Source organism: Hippopotamus amphibius, chromosome 10, assembly GCF_030028045.1.
Source record: "Hippopotamus amphibius kiboko isolate mHipAmp2 chromosome 10, mHipAmp2.hap2, whole genome shotgun sequence".
NCBI classification, from domain to species: Eukaryota; Metazoa; Chordata; class Mammalia; order Artiodactyla; family Hippopotamidae; genus Hippopotamus; species Hippopotamus amphibius.
Window position 1 is genome coordinate 50712113 of NC_080195.1, and position 19507 is coordinate 50731619.

General features: G+C 33.6%; 1 protein-coding gene across 1 annotated transcript in view; it reads right to left on the bottom strand.

Annotated features, from left to right (window-relative positions):
• Positions 1-19507, bottom strand: part of EAF2 (ELL associated factor 2) — a 58000-nt gene that overhangs the window by 26163 nt on the left and 12330 nt on the right. Inside the window, exons 3-4 of the mRNA XM_057697532.1 lie at positions 17214-17350; positions 15302-15447 (exon numbers count right to left, since the gene is read on the bottom strand). Coding sequence (XP_057553515.1) covers positions 15302-15447; positions 17214-17350 — 283 coding nt within the window. The remainder of the gene's footprint in view (positions 1-15301; positions 15448-17213; positions 17351-19507) is intronic.

Here is a 19507-nt window from a genome sequence, read left to right on the forward strand (position 1 = left end):
TAGGAAGCTAGAGAAAGAAGAGCAAATTAAAACTAAAGTAAGCAGGGGCTTCGCTGGTGGCACAGTGGTTAAGAATCGCCTGCCAATGCAGGGGACACGGGTTTGAGCCCTGATCCAGGAACATCCCACATGCCGCAGAGCAGCTAAGCCTCTGCATCACAACTACTGAGCATACACTCTAGAGCCCAAGAGCCACCGCTACTGAAGCTCCCATGCCTAGATCCCGTGCTCCACAACAAGAGAAACCACCGCAATAAAAAGCCTGTACACTACAATGAAGAGTAGCCCTCCTCACTGCAACTATAGAAAGCCCACAGGCAGCAAGGAAGACCCAACACAGCCAATAAACAAAACAAATAAATAAATAAAATAAAATTTGAAAACTAAAGTAAGCAGAAGGAAAAAAAGTAGTAAATGCAAAAAAGACACAGAGAAAAAGTGAAAACTAATGAAACATAAATTGATTACTTGAGATAAATAATGTTGATAAAACTCAACCAGGTTTATTAAGAAAAAAAATTACTAATATCAGGAGTGAAAAAGGTGACATCACTACAGATCTTACAGCATTAAATGAATAGGAAGGAACACTGTGAACTACTTTATGCTCATAAACTCAATACATTAGATGAAATGGGTCAATTCCTTGAAAGGCACAAGCTACTAAAGTTCACTCAAGAAGAAACAGATAACCTGAATATCCCTAAATCTTTAAAAAAAAAACAAAAAACTGAGTTGTAGTTAAAACCCTCCCCACACCCTACACACAGATCTCCAGCGACAGATGACTTCATGAGTGAATTCTACCAGTTATTTAAGGAAGAAATAATGAGTTTGATACAAATTCTTCTGTATAATTAAAAAGGAAGGAATAACTTTCCAACTCATTCCTTAGGGCCAGAATCACTGATACAAAATCCAACAAAGACATTACCAGAAAAAAGATCCCTTATGAACATAGATGCAAAAATTTTAAACAGAATTTTACCAAATCAAATTTAATAATATATAACAGGGTTTTTCAACCAGCTATGATTTTGTCACCTAGGGAGACATCTGGCAGTCTGGAGACATTTTTGGTTGTCACAACTGGGGGCAAGTGAGATTCTAGCATCTAGTGGGTAGAAGCTAGGGATGCTGCTAAACATCCTACAATGCACGAGACAGCCCCTGACAAAGAACCATCTCACTCCAAATGCTAATATTGATGAGGTTGAGAAATGCTAATATATTTAAGGTACAATGCATCATGATTAAGTGGGGTTTTCCAAGGAATACAAACTTTCAAAAATCAATCCATATAATTCACTATATTAAAAACTGAAAAATAAGTCATCTCAAAACAGCAGAAATTTCAACAGTGATTCTTAATAAAAACTCTCAGCAAAATAGAAATACAAGTTAACCTATGAAGGATATCTAGGAAAAGCTTACAGCTAAAATCATACATAATTGTAGGGGACTGAATATTTTCCCTCTAGCATTAGGAACAAGAGGTTTTCCACTTTGACCACCTCTAGTCAATGTTGTATTGAAGGTTCTAATTGGTGCAATAATTCACCAAAAGAAATAAAGAAATAAAGCCATCAGATTGGAAAGGGAGAGGTAGAATTGTCATTATTCACAGACAACATGATTGTAAATGTAGAGAACCTGATGGTACCTATGAAAAAGCTCTAAAATAATGGGTTGAAGCAAGGTTAAATATACAGGGACAATATACAAAAATCGATTTTATTCCTATGTACTAGCAATGAGCAATTAGAAGTTAAAATTATACAAACAAGAGCATTTATACTAGCTTCCAAAAATTAAATAATTATTAAAAAATTAAGTAATTATAGATAATTCTGACAAAATATTTGAAGGACCTGTATATTGAAAACCATAATGCATTTCTGAGAGAAATTAAAGATCTAAATAAATGGAGAGTGATACTGTGTTCGTGGATCAGAAGACTCAATATTGTTAAGATGTCAATTTTACCCAAATTGATCTATGGATTCAATGCAATCCCAATAAAAATTTCAATAGGCTTTTTAAGAAACTGAGAAGCTAATTCTAAAATTCATGTGAAAATGGGAGAGTCCTAGAATATTCAAAACTACTTTGTAAGAGAAGAACAAAGTTGTAGAACTAAAAATTCCTGGTTTTAAGACTTATTATAAAGCTACAATTATCAAGACAATGTGGTGTCAGCATAAATATAAACAAATAGATCAATATGTCAGAATAAAGAGTCCAGAAACAGACCCACAAACATATGGACAAATGATTTTTTTTTACAAAGGTGCAAATATAAAAGACAGTCTTTTCAACAAATGGTGCTGGAATAATTCAATATCCACAGGAAAAAAAAATACAAACCACTTTGATACATACCATGTACCATGTACCAAAATTGACTCAAAATGAAGCCTGGACCTAGATGTAAAACTATAAAACTTCTAAAAGAAAACATAAGAGAAAACCTTTGTTACTGTGATCTTGGTTTAAACAAAAAATTTCAGTATGACACCCAAAGAAAAATCCAGAAAAAACTGGATAAAATGCATGTATTCAAAATTAAAATCTTGGGCTCTTCAAATTACACTGAGAATGAAAAAATACAATCCACAGACTGGGAGAAAATATTTGTAAGGTGTATATCTGATGAAGAACTTGTACTGAAAATATATGAAGAATTCCTAAAACTCTAAAGAAATAAATAATAGAATTTTTTAAATGAGCAAAAGATTTGAATAGACTTTGTGCCTGAAGAAAATCTAATGATGGCAAATAAGGACATGAAAAAATACTCAACATCATTAGTCATTAGGGAAACACAAATTAAAGTGACAATGGGCATGACCCAGCAATCCCACTCCTGGGCATGTACCCAGAAAAAACTATAATTCACAAAGCTACGAGCACCCCTATGTTCACAGCAGCACTATTTACAATAGCCAAGACATAGAAACAACCTAAATATCTACTGACAGGTGAATGGATAAATAACATGTAGTGTGTAAACACACACACACACACACACACACACACACAATGGAGTACTACTCAGCTATAAAAAAGAATGAAATAATGCCATCTGCAGCAACATGGATGGACCTAGAGATTATCATACTAAGTGAAGTCAGACAGAGAAAGACAAATACCATAAATGTGGAATCTAAAATATGACACAGATGAACTTATCTACAAAACAGAAACAGACTCACAGACATAAGGAACAGATTTCTGGTTGCCAAGGGGGTGGGGAGTGGAGAGGGGTGGATTGGGAGTTTGGAATTACCAGATGTAAACTGCTATATACACTGGGTTGGCCAAAAACTTCACTCAGGTTTCTCTGCTGCATCGCTTTGCTGTACACCAGAAACTAATACAACACTGTAAATCAACTATACTTCAATAATACAAACTTTAAAAAATTAAGCCACAATAAGATACCACTATACACCTCATTAAAACCGATCCAAGTACTGATATAGATGTAGAGGAAGTAGGTCTCTCATACACCGCTGGTAGGAATGTAAAATAGTACAATCACTTGGGAAAACAGTTTGGCAGTTGCTTAAAAAGTTAAATACACACCAATCATACAATCCAGCTATTTCACTCTTACATATTTACTACAGAGAAAAGAAAACATTTGTCTTTTCAAAGACTTGTATGTGATGTTCATAGCAGCTTTTTCTGTAAACGCCAAAAACTGGAAACAACCCAAATGTCCATCTTCAGGTTAAGCAGATAAACAAACTCCTGTATGTCCATAAAGCAGATTATGGTTCAGCAATAAAAAGGAATGAACTATTGATATAAGATTCAACAATGGATGATTCTCAAAATAATTACACTTAGTGCAAAAAATCTACACAAAAAAGAGGATATGATTCCACTGATATAAATTTCTAGAAAAAGCAAACTAAAGACAGTGACATAAAGCAGATCAGTACCTACCTAGGAAAAGGATGGGGTGGGGAGGAGTGGGAGAGAGGGATTACGAAGGAGCAGGAGGAAACTTTTTAGAGTGATAAATATGTTCATTGTCCTGACTGTGGTTGTGGATGTAATTTCAGGATGTACACATACACCAAAACCTAGCAAATCGTACTTTAAATACATAAACATTTTGTGTCAGATACACATACAAATACACGCACAAGTGATCCTAAATGACTTCTGAGCCTGTGTAATTAAAAAGATAAAGTTTTCACCTCTCTCCCCTGTATCCTTTCTCCTTTCCACTCTTCCTCTCTCGACACTTACTCTTGGAACCTAGCCACTATGTCGTGAGGAAGCTGAGGCCACCTGGAAAGCCAATGTGTAGGTTTTCCAGCTGACAACCCCCAAAGTATCAGCCAAAAGCCAGCATCAACTGGCAGACGTGAGTAAATGAGCCTTCAAATGATTCCAGCTGCTATACCCTAAGGCAGTCCAGCTGACACCGGCTGTTCGTAGAACAGCTATGAACTATCCCTACTGAGCCCTACACAAATTGAAGATTTATAAGCAGAAAATATGATGTCATTGTTTCAACCCTGCCCAAATTTTCCTTAAATTCCATATATTTGGAAACCACAAAACATTCTTATAAATGATTTTTTGTCAAATAACTGAAATTACAGAAATTTTTAGAATTTAACTACCATGGAAGTGCTAGTCATTTACTAAATGCAGTTAAAGTGATACCTAGAAAGTTATTTATACTCTTGAATGCATACAAAAGATAAATTTAATATAGATGAACTAAGTATCCAATTATAATAACAACAGAGCAAACTCAAAGCAAGTCAAAGAAGGAAATAATTTTTTTAAAAGAGCATACATTAATGAAAGAGTAGACAAAGGAAAAAGAAAAGAGCAATAAAAATTAAAATAATAGCTAATATTTGGATACTTCTTAGTGTTAGGAATGGTTTAGATACTTTACATATATTTATTACTTTTAATCCTCTCAATAATCCTAATTATTAGCTCTATTTAAAAAATGAGGAAACATACACAGAATAAGAGGTTAAGTAACTTTCCCTAGCCTACCCAGCTAATAAGTTATGAAGCTGGGATTTGAACACAAGCAGTCTGACTTCGAAGATGTCTTTCTTAGTCATCACATATATAATGTCTCACCAAGACCAAAACGTGGTTCATTGAAGCCTAATGAAACATATCAAATTCTAGAAATATAGGTTAAGAGAAAGAGAGACAGGGCACAAATAATAAGTGTTAGGAATAAAAACGTGCCATAACTCACAGACATTGTAGAGGTCTGTATGGACAAATTATGCCAGTAATTTGAAAATGTGAATTGAACCAATAGTTTTCAAGACAAATATGAATTACCAAAATTGAATAAAGAAGTAGAAAACCTGAACAAACCTATAGTTATTAAAGAAATTTAGAAAAATCTACCATATACAAACTGTTCCAAGGAATAGCAAAGTATATAAATCCTTTAGAGTACATTCAGACACGTGCACAGATAGACAGGAAAAGGAAGAGAATGTGTTGGAAAGGAAAGAAACTTTGGTAATTTTTTTAAAAATTAAAACCAAAATGTTAAATCTAAGTTGTAGGTATATAATTTGTTGTATTATTCTCTGTAATTTCTATGTGTTTGAAATATTTCTTAAGAAAAATTTTAAAGATTAACTGAAATAATGTATAGGAAGATTTGGTACATAATAGTTACCTACAAAAATAAAATATAACATATTGTAACATAACATAAAAAATACACAAGGACTTCCCTGGTGGCACAATGGATAAGACTCATGCTTCCAATGCAGGGGGCCCAGGTTCAATCTCTGGTCAGGGAACTAGATCCCTCGAGGTCATATGCCACAACTATGGAGCACACATGCCACAACAAAGGAGCCCATGAGCAGCAACTAAAGAGTCCACCTGCTGCAACTAAGGAGCCCATGTGCCACAACAAAGGAGACCTGGAGCTGCAACTAAGAAGCCCATCTGCCACAACTAAGACCCTATGTAACCAAATAAATAGATAAACAGTTTTTTAAAAAAATGTATATACACACAATATAGGCAGAAATTAACATAGTTACATTAGGGTGGTGCGATTATGAGTGGTTTATATTAACAGTGTTTTTACATTATATTGTCTTCTCAATAAATAATCATTATCTGAGAAATAACAAGTTTGTTGTAAAAATTCAAACAAGAATTTGCACTATAGAAAGTGAAAAGTTCCTATAATCCAAACTCCCAAACATAATGCTTGCATTTTAGTATAATTCTTCCAAGTTCTTCTGTGCATCTGCAAATATATACACATTTTGATTTCAAAAATTGTTCATACACACTCACACACATTGTATAATATGTAAAAACTAAGTTTTTTACTTGATATATCTGGATATACTTTTTTGTAACTCTAACTCTTTTTTAATAGGGATGTGTAGTACTGTAATCCCTTCTTGATGTGCACCTAGGATTTTTTCATTTTTTCCTTAGTATGAAAAATACCTCATTGAACCCTCTTATGTGACTGATATAGGTATATCTATGTAATTATCTGTACAAGTTTCACAATAAGAGAAGTTTCTAGAATTTCTAGGTAAGGAATAGGCACATTTTTAATTTAATAGTTATTAGCAAGTAAGAATGATGATAATGAAAACAAAACCTTATATAGTAGTTTCTGTGTGCTAGACACTGTTCTAAGTGTTTTGCAGACAAAATTTCTCTACAAAAAATATTTGCCAATTTATGATTTTTCAAAAATGTGTGAACATATCTGTTTCCCTTTATATCCTCACCAGTACTTAATGTTGACAATTATTTTAACTATTGCCAAGCAGATAAATGAAAAAATATCTCTTTCCCTGTCAAAATATTTACGACATTTTTACAGAACTAGAACAAATACCCCACAAATTTATATGGAACCACAAAAGACCCCAAATTCCAAAGTTATCTTGAGAAAAGAGAATAAAGCTGGAGGTTTCACACTCCCTGACTTCAGACTATGCTACAAAGCTACAGTAATCAAAACACCATGATACTGGCACAAAAACAGGCACATAGATCAATGGAACAGAATAAAGAGCCCCAAAATAAACTCATGCACTTATGGTCAATAAATTTATGACAAAGGAGGCAAGAATATATAATAGAGAAAAGAGAGTCTTTTCACTAAGTGGGACTGGGAAAACTGGACAGCTACATGTGAATGAATGAGATTAGAACATTTCCTAATACCATATACAGAAATAAACTCAAAATGGATTAAATATAAGACCTAAAACCATAAAACTCCTAGAAGAGATCATAGGCAGAACACTCTATGACATAAATTGTAGTAATATTTTTTGGATCTGTCTCCTAAGACAAGAGAAACAAAAGCAAAAATAAACGGGACCTAATTAAACTTAGATGCTTTGCACAGCAAAGGAAACCAATGAAATGAAAAGACAACCTCCTGAATGGGAGAAAATATTTGCAAGTGATATGACTAATAAGGGGTTAATATTCAAAATATATAAACAGCTCATACAACTCAATATCTAAAAAAATCCAAACAATCTGGTTAAAAATGGGCAGAAGATTGGAATAGACTTTTGCCAAAGGAGATATACAGATGGCCAACTGGCACATGAAAAATGTTTAACATCACTGATCATGAGAGAAATGCAAATCAAAACCACAATGAGATATCACCTCACACCTGTCAAAATGGCTATCATCAAAAAGTCTACAAATAACAAATGTTGGCAAGGATGTGGAGAAAAGGGAACTATAGTACACTCTGTTGGTGGGAATGTGGATTGGTTCAGCCACTATGGAAAACCGTATAGAGGTTCCTTAAAAAAAAACCTAAAACTAGAATTACCATATGATCTAGCAATCCCATTCCTGGGTATATACCCAAAGAGAACAAAAGTACTAATTCAAAAAGATACATGCGCCCCGATGTTCATAGCAGCATTATTTACAATAGTCAAGATATGGATGCAACCTAAGTGTCCATCAAAAGATAAATGGAAAAAGAAGATGTGGTATGTATACACACACACACACACACAGACATGGTATGTATACACACACACACACACACACACACACACAATGAAATATTACTCAGCCATGAAAAGAACAAAATTCTGCCATTTGCAACAAGGTGGATAGACCTAGAGAGTATTATGCTTAGTGAAATAAGTCAGAGAGAGTAAGACAAATACCATATGTTATCTCTTATATGTGGAATCTAAAAGATAAAACAAAAAATGTATATAACAAAACAGAAACAGATTCACATATACAGAGACCAAACTAGCGGTAATCCATGGTGGGGCAGGAGGGTAAGATAGGGGTATGGAATTAAATTTGTATAAAATAAATGTTAAAAAGGATATATTGTACAGCACAGGGAAATATAGCCATTATTTTTTAATAACTTTAAATGGATTATAATATATAAAAATATCAAATCACTATGTTGTACACCTGAAATTAATATAATATTGTCAATCAACTTTACTTCAATTAAAAAAAGAAAAATGTCTTTTTTGATGAGATACTTTGTTACATAGCACAAGGCCAATTCTTTTCTGTTTTGTTTTGTTTTGTTTTTAATTTCACATGGACTTGAAAACCTGTATATCTTGAACTGTGCAATGCTACGTATATCTACTTTCAAGTTTCATAATGGTGTTTTGCAAATCTTACTTATTTGGGGGTCACCTCAATCGATTACTGAGAGGTGGTATACTAAAAATCTCCCACTATTAAGTGAATTTATACATTTCTCCTTGAAATTATGTTAGATTTTTGGCTTATTCATTTCTAGGCATACTAATGTAACCCCTTCAGTGTTAGACATTGCAAGAATGAAACTACTAAATTTTAGAAAAAATATCTTTTAATCTTAAAATTTGAATTTTGAAAGCATTAGTGAATCTGATCCATTTTTCATATATGTATTGGCCACTGTACGTCTTATGTTGTAAGACAGACTTAAGTCCAGAAAGAAATTTTGCATGTGATAGAAATGGCTTTTTCAGAGCTACAACATTTAAGGAACAAACAAACAGAGATGAAAAATACAATAACTGAAATGAAAAATACACTAGAAGGATCAATAGCAGAATAAATGAGGCAGAAGAATGAATAAGTGAGCTGGAACAGAATGGTGGAAATCACTGCCATGGAATAGAATAAAGAAAAAAGAATGAAAAGAAATTAGGACAGTTTAAGAGGTCTTTGGAACAACATTAAACACACCAACATTTGCATTATAGGGGTCCTGGAAGGAGAAGAGAGAGCAAAAGGGCCTGAGAAAATATTTGAAGAGACAATAGCTGAAAAATTCCCTAATGTGAGAAAGGAAATGCTTAACTCAAGTCCAGGAAGCACAGCAAGTAACAGAAGCACAAATCCAAGGAGGAACATGCCAAGACACATATTATTCAAATTGACAAAAATTAAAGACAAAGAGAAAATATTAAAAAGCAACAAGGGAAAAGCAACAAATAGCATACAGAATGGGAATCCCCATAGGGTTATCAGCTGATTTTTCCACAGAAACTCTGCAGACCAGAAAAGAGTGGCACGATATATTTAAAGCGATGAAAGGGGAAAACCTACAACCAAGAATAGTCTACCCAGCAAGGCTCTCATTCAGATTCAATGGAGAAATCAAAAGCTTTACAAACAAGCAAAAGTTAACAGAATTCAGCACCACAAAAGCAGCTTTACAACAAATGCTAAAGAAACTTCTCTAGGTAGCATAACTAGAAATAAGAAAAGCTCACCAGTAAAGGGGAAACATACAGTAAAGCTAGAAAATCATCCACACACAAATATGATATCAAGACAAGCAATCATGAGAAGAGGAGAGTACAAATGCAGGATATTGGAAATATATTTGAAATTAAGAGAACAGCAACTTAACACATTATTAACTGGGGGATGTTTGCAGAAACTAACACCTGCGGCCAAATATAGATAGCTATATCAAAACATCATGGTAACCGCAAACCAAAAATCGAGAATAGATACACACAAAAGAAGAAAATGCAATCCAAACACAACACTAAAGATAGTCATCAAATCAAAAGAGAACAAAAGAGGAAGGGAAGAAAAAAGACCTACAAAAACAAATCATAAACTATGAACAAAATGGCAATAAGAATATACATATTGATAATTACCTTAAGCAGTTCTAAGAGGGAAATTTATAGCAATACAATCTTACCTCTCGAAACAGGAAAAATCGCAAATAAACAACCTAAACTTAAACCTAAAGCAACTAGAGAAAGAAGAACCAACCCCACAGTTAGTAGAAGGAAAGAAATTATAAAGATCATAGAGGAAACAAATGCAATAGAGATGAAGAAAACAATAGAAAAGATCAATAAAACGAAAAGCTGGTTCTTTGAAAGGATAAACAAAATTGATAAACTTTTAGCGAGACATTAAGAAAAATGGGAAAGGGCTCAAATCAATAAAATTAGAAATGAAAAAGAAGTTACAACTGATACCATAGATACATAAAAGATCATGAGATTATTATAAGCAACTATATGCCAATAAAATGGACAACCTAAAAGAAATAAACAAATTCTTAGAAACAAATTCCAAGATTGAACCAGGAAGAAATAGAAAATGTGAACAGACTAATCACAAATACTGAAATCGAAACTGCAATTAGAAAACTTCCAACAAACAATAGCCCAGGGCCAGATGGCTTCACAGGCAAATTCTATCAAACATTTACAGAAGAGTTAACATCTATACTTCTGAAACTATTCAAAAAAATTGCAAAGGAAGGAACACTCCCAAACTCATGCTGTGAGGCCACCAACATCATGATACCAAAACCAGACAAAGATATCACAAAAAAAGAAAATTACAAGTCAGTATCCCTGATGAACATAGATGCAAAAATACTCAACAAAATACTATCAAACTGAATCTAAGAATACATTAAAAGGATCATACACCATGATCAAATGGGATTTAACCCAGGGATGCAAGGATTCTTCAATATCCACAAATCAATCAGTGTGATACACCATGTCAACAAGCTGAAGAATAAAAACCATACGATTGTCTCAATAGATGCAAAAAAATGCTTTTGACAAAATTCAACACCCATTTATGATTAAAACTTTCCAGAAAGCAGGCATAGAGGGAACATACATGAACATAATAAAGGCCTCAAATGACAAAGCCACATCTAACATCATACTCAGTGGTGACAAGCTGAAAGCATTTCCTCAAAGATCAGGAACAAGACAAGGATGCCCACTCTCACCACTTTTATTCAACACAGTTTTGGAGGTCCTAGCCATAGCAATCAGAGAAGCAGAAGAAATAAAAGGAATCCAAATTGGAAAAGAAGAAGTTAAACTGTCACTGTTTGCAGATGAATGATACTATAAATAGAAAATCCTAAAGATGCTACCAGAAAACTACTGGACCTTAAAAAGGAACTTGGGAAGACTGAAGGATAAAAAATTAATACACGGAAATATCTTGCATTTCTACACACTAACAATGAAAATCAGAAAGAGAAATTAAGGAAACAATCCTACTTACCATCTCATCAAAAAGAATAAAATACCTAGGAATAAACCTACCTAAGGAGACAAAAGACCTGTATTCTGAATACTATAATATACTGATGAAGGAAATCTAAGATGACACAAACAGATGGAAAGATATACCATTTTTTGGATTGAAAGAATCAATATTATCAAAATGACTTTACTACCCCAAGGCAATCTAAAGGTTTCATGCAATCCCTATTGAATTACCAACGGCAATCTTCATGGAACTAGAACAAAAACTTTCAGAACTTGTGTGGAAACACAAAAGACTCCAAATAGCTAAAGCAATCCTGAGAGGAAAAATGGTGCTGGAGGAATCAGGCCCCTCAACTTCAGACTATAATACAAAGCTATAGTAATCAAAACATTATAGTACAGGCACAAAGACAGAAATATAGATTGATGGAGCAGGATAGAAAGCCCAGAAATAAACCTACACATCTATGGTCAATTAATCTATAACAAAGGAGGCAAGAATATTCAATGGAGAAAAGATAGTCTCTTCAATAAGTGGTGCTGGGAAAACTGGACAGCTACATGTAAAACAATGAAATTAAAACATTCTCTAACACCATACACAAAAATAAACTCAAAATGGATTAAAGACCTAAATGTATGACCTGAAACTATAAAACTCTTAGAGGAAAACATAGGCAAAACACTATTTGACACAAACTGCAGCGATATCTTTTTGGATTCACCTCCTAGAGTAATGAAAATAAAAACAAAAATAAACAAATGTGACCCTAAAATAAAATGGGCCCTAAAATAGACCTAAAAGCTTTTGCAATGCAAAGAGAAACCATAAACAAAACAAAGACAACCCACAGAATAGAAGAAAACATTTGCAAATGAAGCAACTGACAAGGGATTAACCTCCAAAATAGAAATCAGCTCATGCAGCTCTATATAAAAAATATAACCCAATCAAAAAATGGGCAGAATATCTAAATAGACATTTCTCCAAAGAAGACATACACATGGCCAAAAGGCATATGAAAAAAAATGTTCAACATTGCTAGTTATTAGAGAAATGCAAATCAAAACTACAATGAGGTATCGCCACACATCAGTCAGGATGGCCATCATCAAAAAGTCTACAAACAATAAATGTGGAGAAAAGGAAGCCCTCCTATACTATTGGTGGGAATGTAAATTGGTACAACCACTATGAAGTAAGGTAGGGAGTTTCCTTAAAAAAGTAAAAATAGAGCTGCCACATGATCCAGCAATCCCATTCCTGGGCATATGTGGAGAAAAAACATAATTTGAAAAGATACATGCACCCCAATGTTCAATACAGCACTATTTATAAAAGCCAAGACATGGAAGCAACCTAAATGTCCAACAACAGATGAATGGATAAAGAAGATGTGGTATATATATACAATGTAATATTACTCGCCATAAAAAAAGAATGAAATAATGCCATTTGCAGCAACATGGATGGACCTAGAGATTATCATGCTAAGTGAGGTAAATCAGACAGAGAAAGACAAATATCATATAATATCCCTTATATGTAGAATTTAAAAAGATGATACAAATGAACTTATTTACAGAACAGAAACAGACTCCCAAACTTTGGAAACAAACTTATGGTTACCAAAGGGGAACAGTGCAGGGAGGGATAAATTAGGAGTTTGAGATTAACATATACACACTACTGTATATAAAATAGATAATCAACAAGGACCTACTGTATAGCACAGGGAACTCTGCTCAATACTCCGTAATAACCTGAACAGGAAAAGAATTTGGAAAAGTAATAGATACATGTATATATATATATATAACCAAATCTCTTTGCTGTACACTTGAAACTAACACAACATTGTAAAGCAACTCTACCCCAATATAAAATAAAACTTGAATTTAAGGACTTCCTAGGTGGCGCAGTGGTTAGGAATCCACCTGCCAATGCAGGGGACACGGGTTCAGTCCCCGCTCCAGGAAGATCCCACATGCTGAGGAGCAACTAAGCCCATGTGCCACAACTATTGAGCCTGTGTGCCACAACTACTGAGGCCCACGCATCTAGAGCCCGTGTTCCGCAACAAGTGACCACAATGAGGAGCCTGTGCACCACAATGAAGAGTAGCCCCGTTCTCTGCAACTAGAGAAAGCCCATGTGCAGCAACGAAGACCCAATGCAGCTAATAAATAAATAAATAAATAAATAAATAATTTTTTTTAAAAAATTGAATTTAAAAAATGGCTTTTCATATCAGCAGGAGAAATACTGGCTTATTCAAAACAATGGATATTGATACATACTCTTTTTTCAATACTGTATTTGTTGATTCTCTATCAATACCTGTGTAATTATACTGTTGAGGACGAAGGAAATTTAGATTCTTATTTCTTAAACTAGAATTCCAGATAGCTCAAACATGTAAATGTAAAAATTAAACCACAGAAACACTAGTACAACTGCCAAACATATAATCATAAACTTGAAAAAGTGATTCAATCACAGCAGTAGGGTCAAGAAAATATTTAAAAGAAGATAGTCTACGGAACATGCTATACAAATATCTCAAGGTAAATTCTTACACAGTTAGATGTTATGCTTGGATTACTTTAACTTATACTCTACAATATAATGCTTCAATACAATGTTTTTATTAAGGTCTCGGCTAAACACCTGCCACATAGAGGAACTTTTTTTTGTATTGTAAAATTATTGTTGAAGATACTATATAGGTTAATGCTCCAAAGAACAGATTCCATATGATGAATTCCCTTTAGAATTTAGTAGCAAGGAAGAGTCCAAATCTTTGGAACTTGTTTCTTAGATAATACAAAATATACTACTTAAGTTTTCATTTTTGTATTAGTGGATAGGAAGCTCAGATACAAATTTAATATTTCAATAATTAGCAAGTTTCCTTCCTCTTCCCTCCAATACCTTGATTTTCTGTTCCAGATTCCTACCGTACACATATATGAAATGACATCATGATTCAAATCCATTTTGGAAGCAGATTTCACAATAAAATAAAATTCAAGATCCTTTGTAACAACAGGGTTCTGAGCTTATATTTGCCTTATTATTTGTAAGGGGAACACTAATATTATAGGGAACTAATACCATACTGGGCCTAGAAGGGGGCAAGTGGAAATGGAGAGCTGTACGCAAGTTATGAAGGCAAAGTGCAGAAGCAAATAAACATTGATGACCAGGGTCTTACTCCTACCACGATTACTATAACACAAACACTCAAACTGCAGCTAGAATGGAGATTCAAGTCTCCTTACTTTCAAAAGGACTATGCCTCCCTAGAAACACCTTCCTGCTGAGAAGTGAGCAGGAATTCAGAAGAGCTTGCCCGCTGCTTTGGCTACACCTCCTCACTTCACTATTGGTTTGGCTACATCTTACACATCTATAGTCTGGCTACATATTGAAAACCCTCAAAAGGAAGACCCTGTGAAGAACTGAATCTGAATCATCATAACTGTCAAAAAGAAGAAAACTCCAGTTACACATATCTAAACAGTTACTTTTTCCTCTGAATTATAAAAAATATAAATTCTGCTATATAGACACAGGCTTATGTACGTAATACCCGAAATCATAAACTACACTTTTCCTCTAGAAAAACCTATAACTAAAAAACTTTATGTTTTTAGAATTCTATAGTTACCTGTCAAGTAAAATGAAAATTTTCCCTTAACATTTATTAATAGTTTCTTGTAAAAGGACATTACATACACATAGATTTTACCTCTTTCAATATCATCCATCGGAGATGCTGGGGACATCTTGCCTTCGGGTGGAGAACGTTTTACAAGATTGGGAGTCCTACTTGAATTCCGCATTTGTTGCTGCTGCTGCTCTATACGATACTGAATTTTACTGCTTCCTTCAACTCTGCAATTAAGAATATCAAAAGGTCCAAACACGTATGAGGATTGCAATATAACAAAAATTCCAACTTACAAAGCTACTAAAATTGACCACTTCTTCTTCTTCCTAGAGACCTTTAAAATGATGTTCAAGGATTAAAGCATTAATTTAATTCATTATTTAACAAATATTTATTGAGCCCTACTATAGGCATGGCATACACACAGATCCACTGAGGGGTACAAATGTTAATAAAACAAAACCACCGCTCAAAATTGAAGAGATAAGACATACACAAATGACTAAAACAAAATGAAATTATATATGTGTATAACAGGTACAATATATTCCCTAAATTCTGAAATTATCATTTCTGTTAAAATTAAATCACTCCCACATTTCTCATTCATAACTTTAAGACATGTTATTAAAGGAGATTTGTATACTTTCCCTTCAACAATTAAAAAAAAAAAAAAAGAGTATCTAATACAACTATGCTTGACTTTGCCTCTCCCATTTCCAGTCACCAAATCCTGTTAGTTCTTTCTTCACAAACTATTTAGAACTTCATTGTTCTCTTCATTCCTACTCTAAAAAATCATGGTTTATGCATTTTTCTGTTTCCCACATTGTTTCATTTAAATTGATTTGCTTGGTGGATTTACATTTCAAAACTAGAATGTAAGCATGTTAATCCCTGGTTAAAAAAATTTAATATGCAACCACCATCAATAAGACAATGTCCTAATTTCATAGTTAATATTAAAGACAACCTGTCTTTACAACCTTGCCTCTAGAATACTTCCAACCTCATCCCCCACTTTCTAATACTTGTACACAGGCAAAGAAATTAATCTCTGCTCCATTCAAGCAAGTCTCATTCATAGGTTCCAAATAAGTCAGATATATTCCTGCCTCGTTTATATCCTCATGTTCTCTCTGATCAATTAAATCAGTATTTTCCAAACTTTCCTGCAAATAAAAATCACCTGAGAGGAGGGGATAATTTAAAGAAAAAAAAAAAAGGTTTCCAGGCTCCTTCCCCGATATGTAGTTGAATTTGGGAACTCATATGTTTAACAAGCACCCAAAGGCAATCCTTATCGTCAAATATGTTTGGGGAAAAAAAGCACTAAAGCTTAACCTCTTCTTAAAGTACATCAATACAGGCTCCCTGAATGCTCCAATGAACCATAATTTCTCCCTTCCTTTAATTCCTAGAACAATTTTTACCTATACTATTTGTATGGCTTTTAGAGCACACTACATAGTAATTAATGCACTACCTATTTCCAAAAAAAAAAAAAAAAAAGATTTGAGTGGCTATATTATCTTACCGACATTTTAAATGGATTTATCTGTTAATCCAATTAAAATGTGGAAGTTTCAATGTTACTATTTGTATAGGAAATTCTCCTTTTTCTTGCCTCACATTTTCTAAGTGCTTCATAAAAAAAAAATTTTACTACTGATAATGAAATTATTTTGGAGAGTGTATAATGGCTCTTTTCAGTCCAGTTCTACAAAAGTATCTATAATAGAATAAAAGATATACCTATATATAAGAAAACATTTAGAAACAAAACAAGTTTTTATATAGGGAGAAATGGTAAAAGCTTCTGGCTAAAGGATCTTCATCAAATTTAAACTTGGAAAAAGATCAAAACATTTTTGTACCACACAGAAATAACCCTTATATAATAATGTGACTTAATCCAATAACTTTTTTCATTGACACTTTCTTAGCAATTTATGTGTCGATAAAATAGTTTATTTCATTAACTACATACCTTGTTTTTTTTACAGTGATGTTGCTGCTGAGTTTTTCTAGTCGACATTCCCCAGTATCATGGTTAATAATCAAAATGCATTCTCTTAAGTAAGGTTTCTTTGAACCTTTGAAAACCGTTACTGGTGTAGTTGAACCCTGTTTAAAAAGTTAATTATTATTACTTGAAATTTATCATAGAAATTCAGTTGAGAGTGCCTTTGAGATCCTCCATCTTTCTCAATCTACTGATATATTGTACTTCAAGTCACCTAACTACCTAAATGTACTACTCTGGCAATAAGGAGTATACTAAAAAAGACAGATGAAGAGAGGCTGAGATCTCAAAACTGCTGCCTTGAGTAAAGGGAATAGAGGAAGTAGTTGCCCTGAGCCAGTAAAGATTTGTTTCACAAATCTTTGTAGATTTGGTTTACCATAGGAAACTGGGATTCAATTCTAATATAACCAATATAATTTACAATAAGGGAACAAAAGTCCTGAATTATATTTCTTACCCCTCCTCTTCTTCCTTCCTAAATTTAATTTTTTAAATCTGGCATTTTATTAAAGGTGTGCTTCCCTATACAGATTAAGAAGAATGAATGTATCAAGGAACATATGTTGCATTAAACCCAGTGATCAATTTTAGCACCTTTAAAAGTGGGACACCCAGGCATTATATGCTTCATGATGTGATATAAAAGAAAGTACACAGCATCATCTATAAATACTCTTGCTTGAAAAAAAAAAACCCACAAAGAATCTAACTCTCATCAAGCCTTTAGAAATAAGTATCAGTTTATAGGAAATATGAGGAAAGAGAAACAAGTTACATAATACCAGACAAAAGTAATTTGGAATCCAGAATGTGGGTATATTCTCTAGGACAATTAACCTGGTTCCTCCAACAAACTGATGGCATAAAAGGGGGGAGGGATGTTCACAGAATAAAAGAGATGTAAGAAACCTAATATCAGAACACAATATAGGAATATAAAATAGGTGAATAATAAGGAGCTGCTGTATAGCACAGGGAACTATACTCAATATCTTATAATAATCTATAATGGAAAAGTATCTGAAAAAGAATATATATGTATAACTGAATCACTTCACTGTAGACTTGAGACTAACACATAATGTAAATTAATTTCAATAAAAATAAATAAATAAATAAAAATACAATATAGGCATCCTATATGGATTCCTAGGGAGAAAAACTGAAAAAAACATTTTTGAGACCATCATGAAAACATGAATAAGGACCAAGTATTACAATTAATTCTACTATGTGTGATAATAACATGGTTAGCAAGGTACTTAGGTGAAAATTAAAACACCCTTATCAATTAGAGATGCATACATAAGCATATGTGAATGTCTGGGATTGTTTTAAAATATGCCAGGAAAAAAAAATTGATAGGAAGCTATATAAAATAGATTAGCAAAATGTTGATAATTGCTGAAGCTCAGTAAGTACTTAGGGGTTCATTATACTATTCTATTTTCCATAATAAAAGGTTAAAGAATCCTGGTTCATTGCTAATGATCTACATCTACCTATGCTCCTCTTCTATTCTTTGTCCCTGCCTCCCTCAACCATGAAGGAATTTTATGTTTCTCATTCTCTTATTTTATCCCACATATATGTATCCCTAAACAATATATTGTTATAATTGCTTGGCTTTGAAGGTTACAAAAGCACATTAAATTTTTAAAGCACTGATTTTAATAATTTTGTCAAATACAACAGTAATATTAGATCAGGGTAGAAAACGGTGATTTTTTTTTTTAAGCTCTTTATTGGAATATAATTGCTTTACACTCTTGTACCAGCTTTTGAGGTACATGAAAGTGAATCAGCTGTATTTATGCATATATCCCCATACCCCCTCCCTCCCACAACCCCCTCCTGCTCTCCCTATCCTGGCCCTCTAAGGCATCACCCATCATCAAGTTGATCTCCCTTTGTTACACAGCAACTTCCCACTAGCTATCTATTTTACAGTTGGTAGTGTATATGTGTCTATGCTACTCTCTCACTTCTTCCCAGCTTCTCCTTTGCCACCCGCCCCCCCACCCCAACCCCATGTCCTCCAGTCCAGTCTCTGCATCTGCATCCTTATTCTTGCCCTGTCACTGGGTTCATCAGTACCATTTTTTTTTTTAGATTCCATATATATTAGTTAGCATATGGTATTTGTTTTTCTCTTTCTGGCTTACTTCACTCTGTATGACAGACTCTAGGTCTATCCACCTCATTACATATAGCTCCATTTCATTCCTTTTTATGGCTGAGTAATATTCCATTGT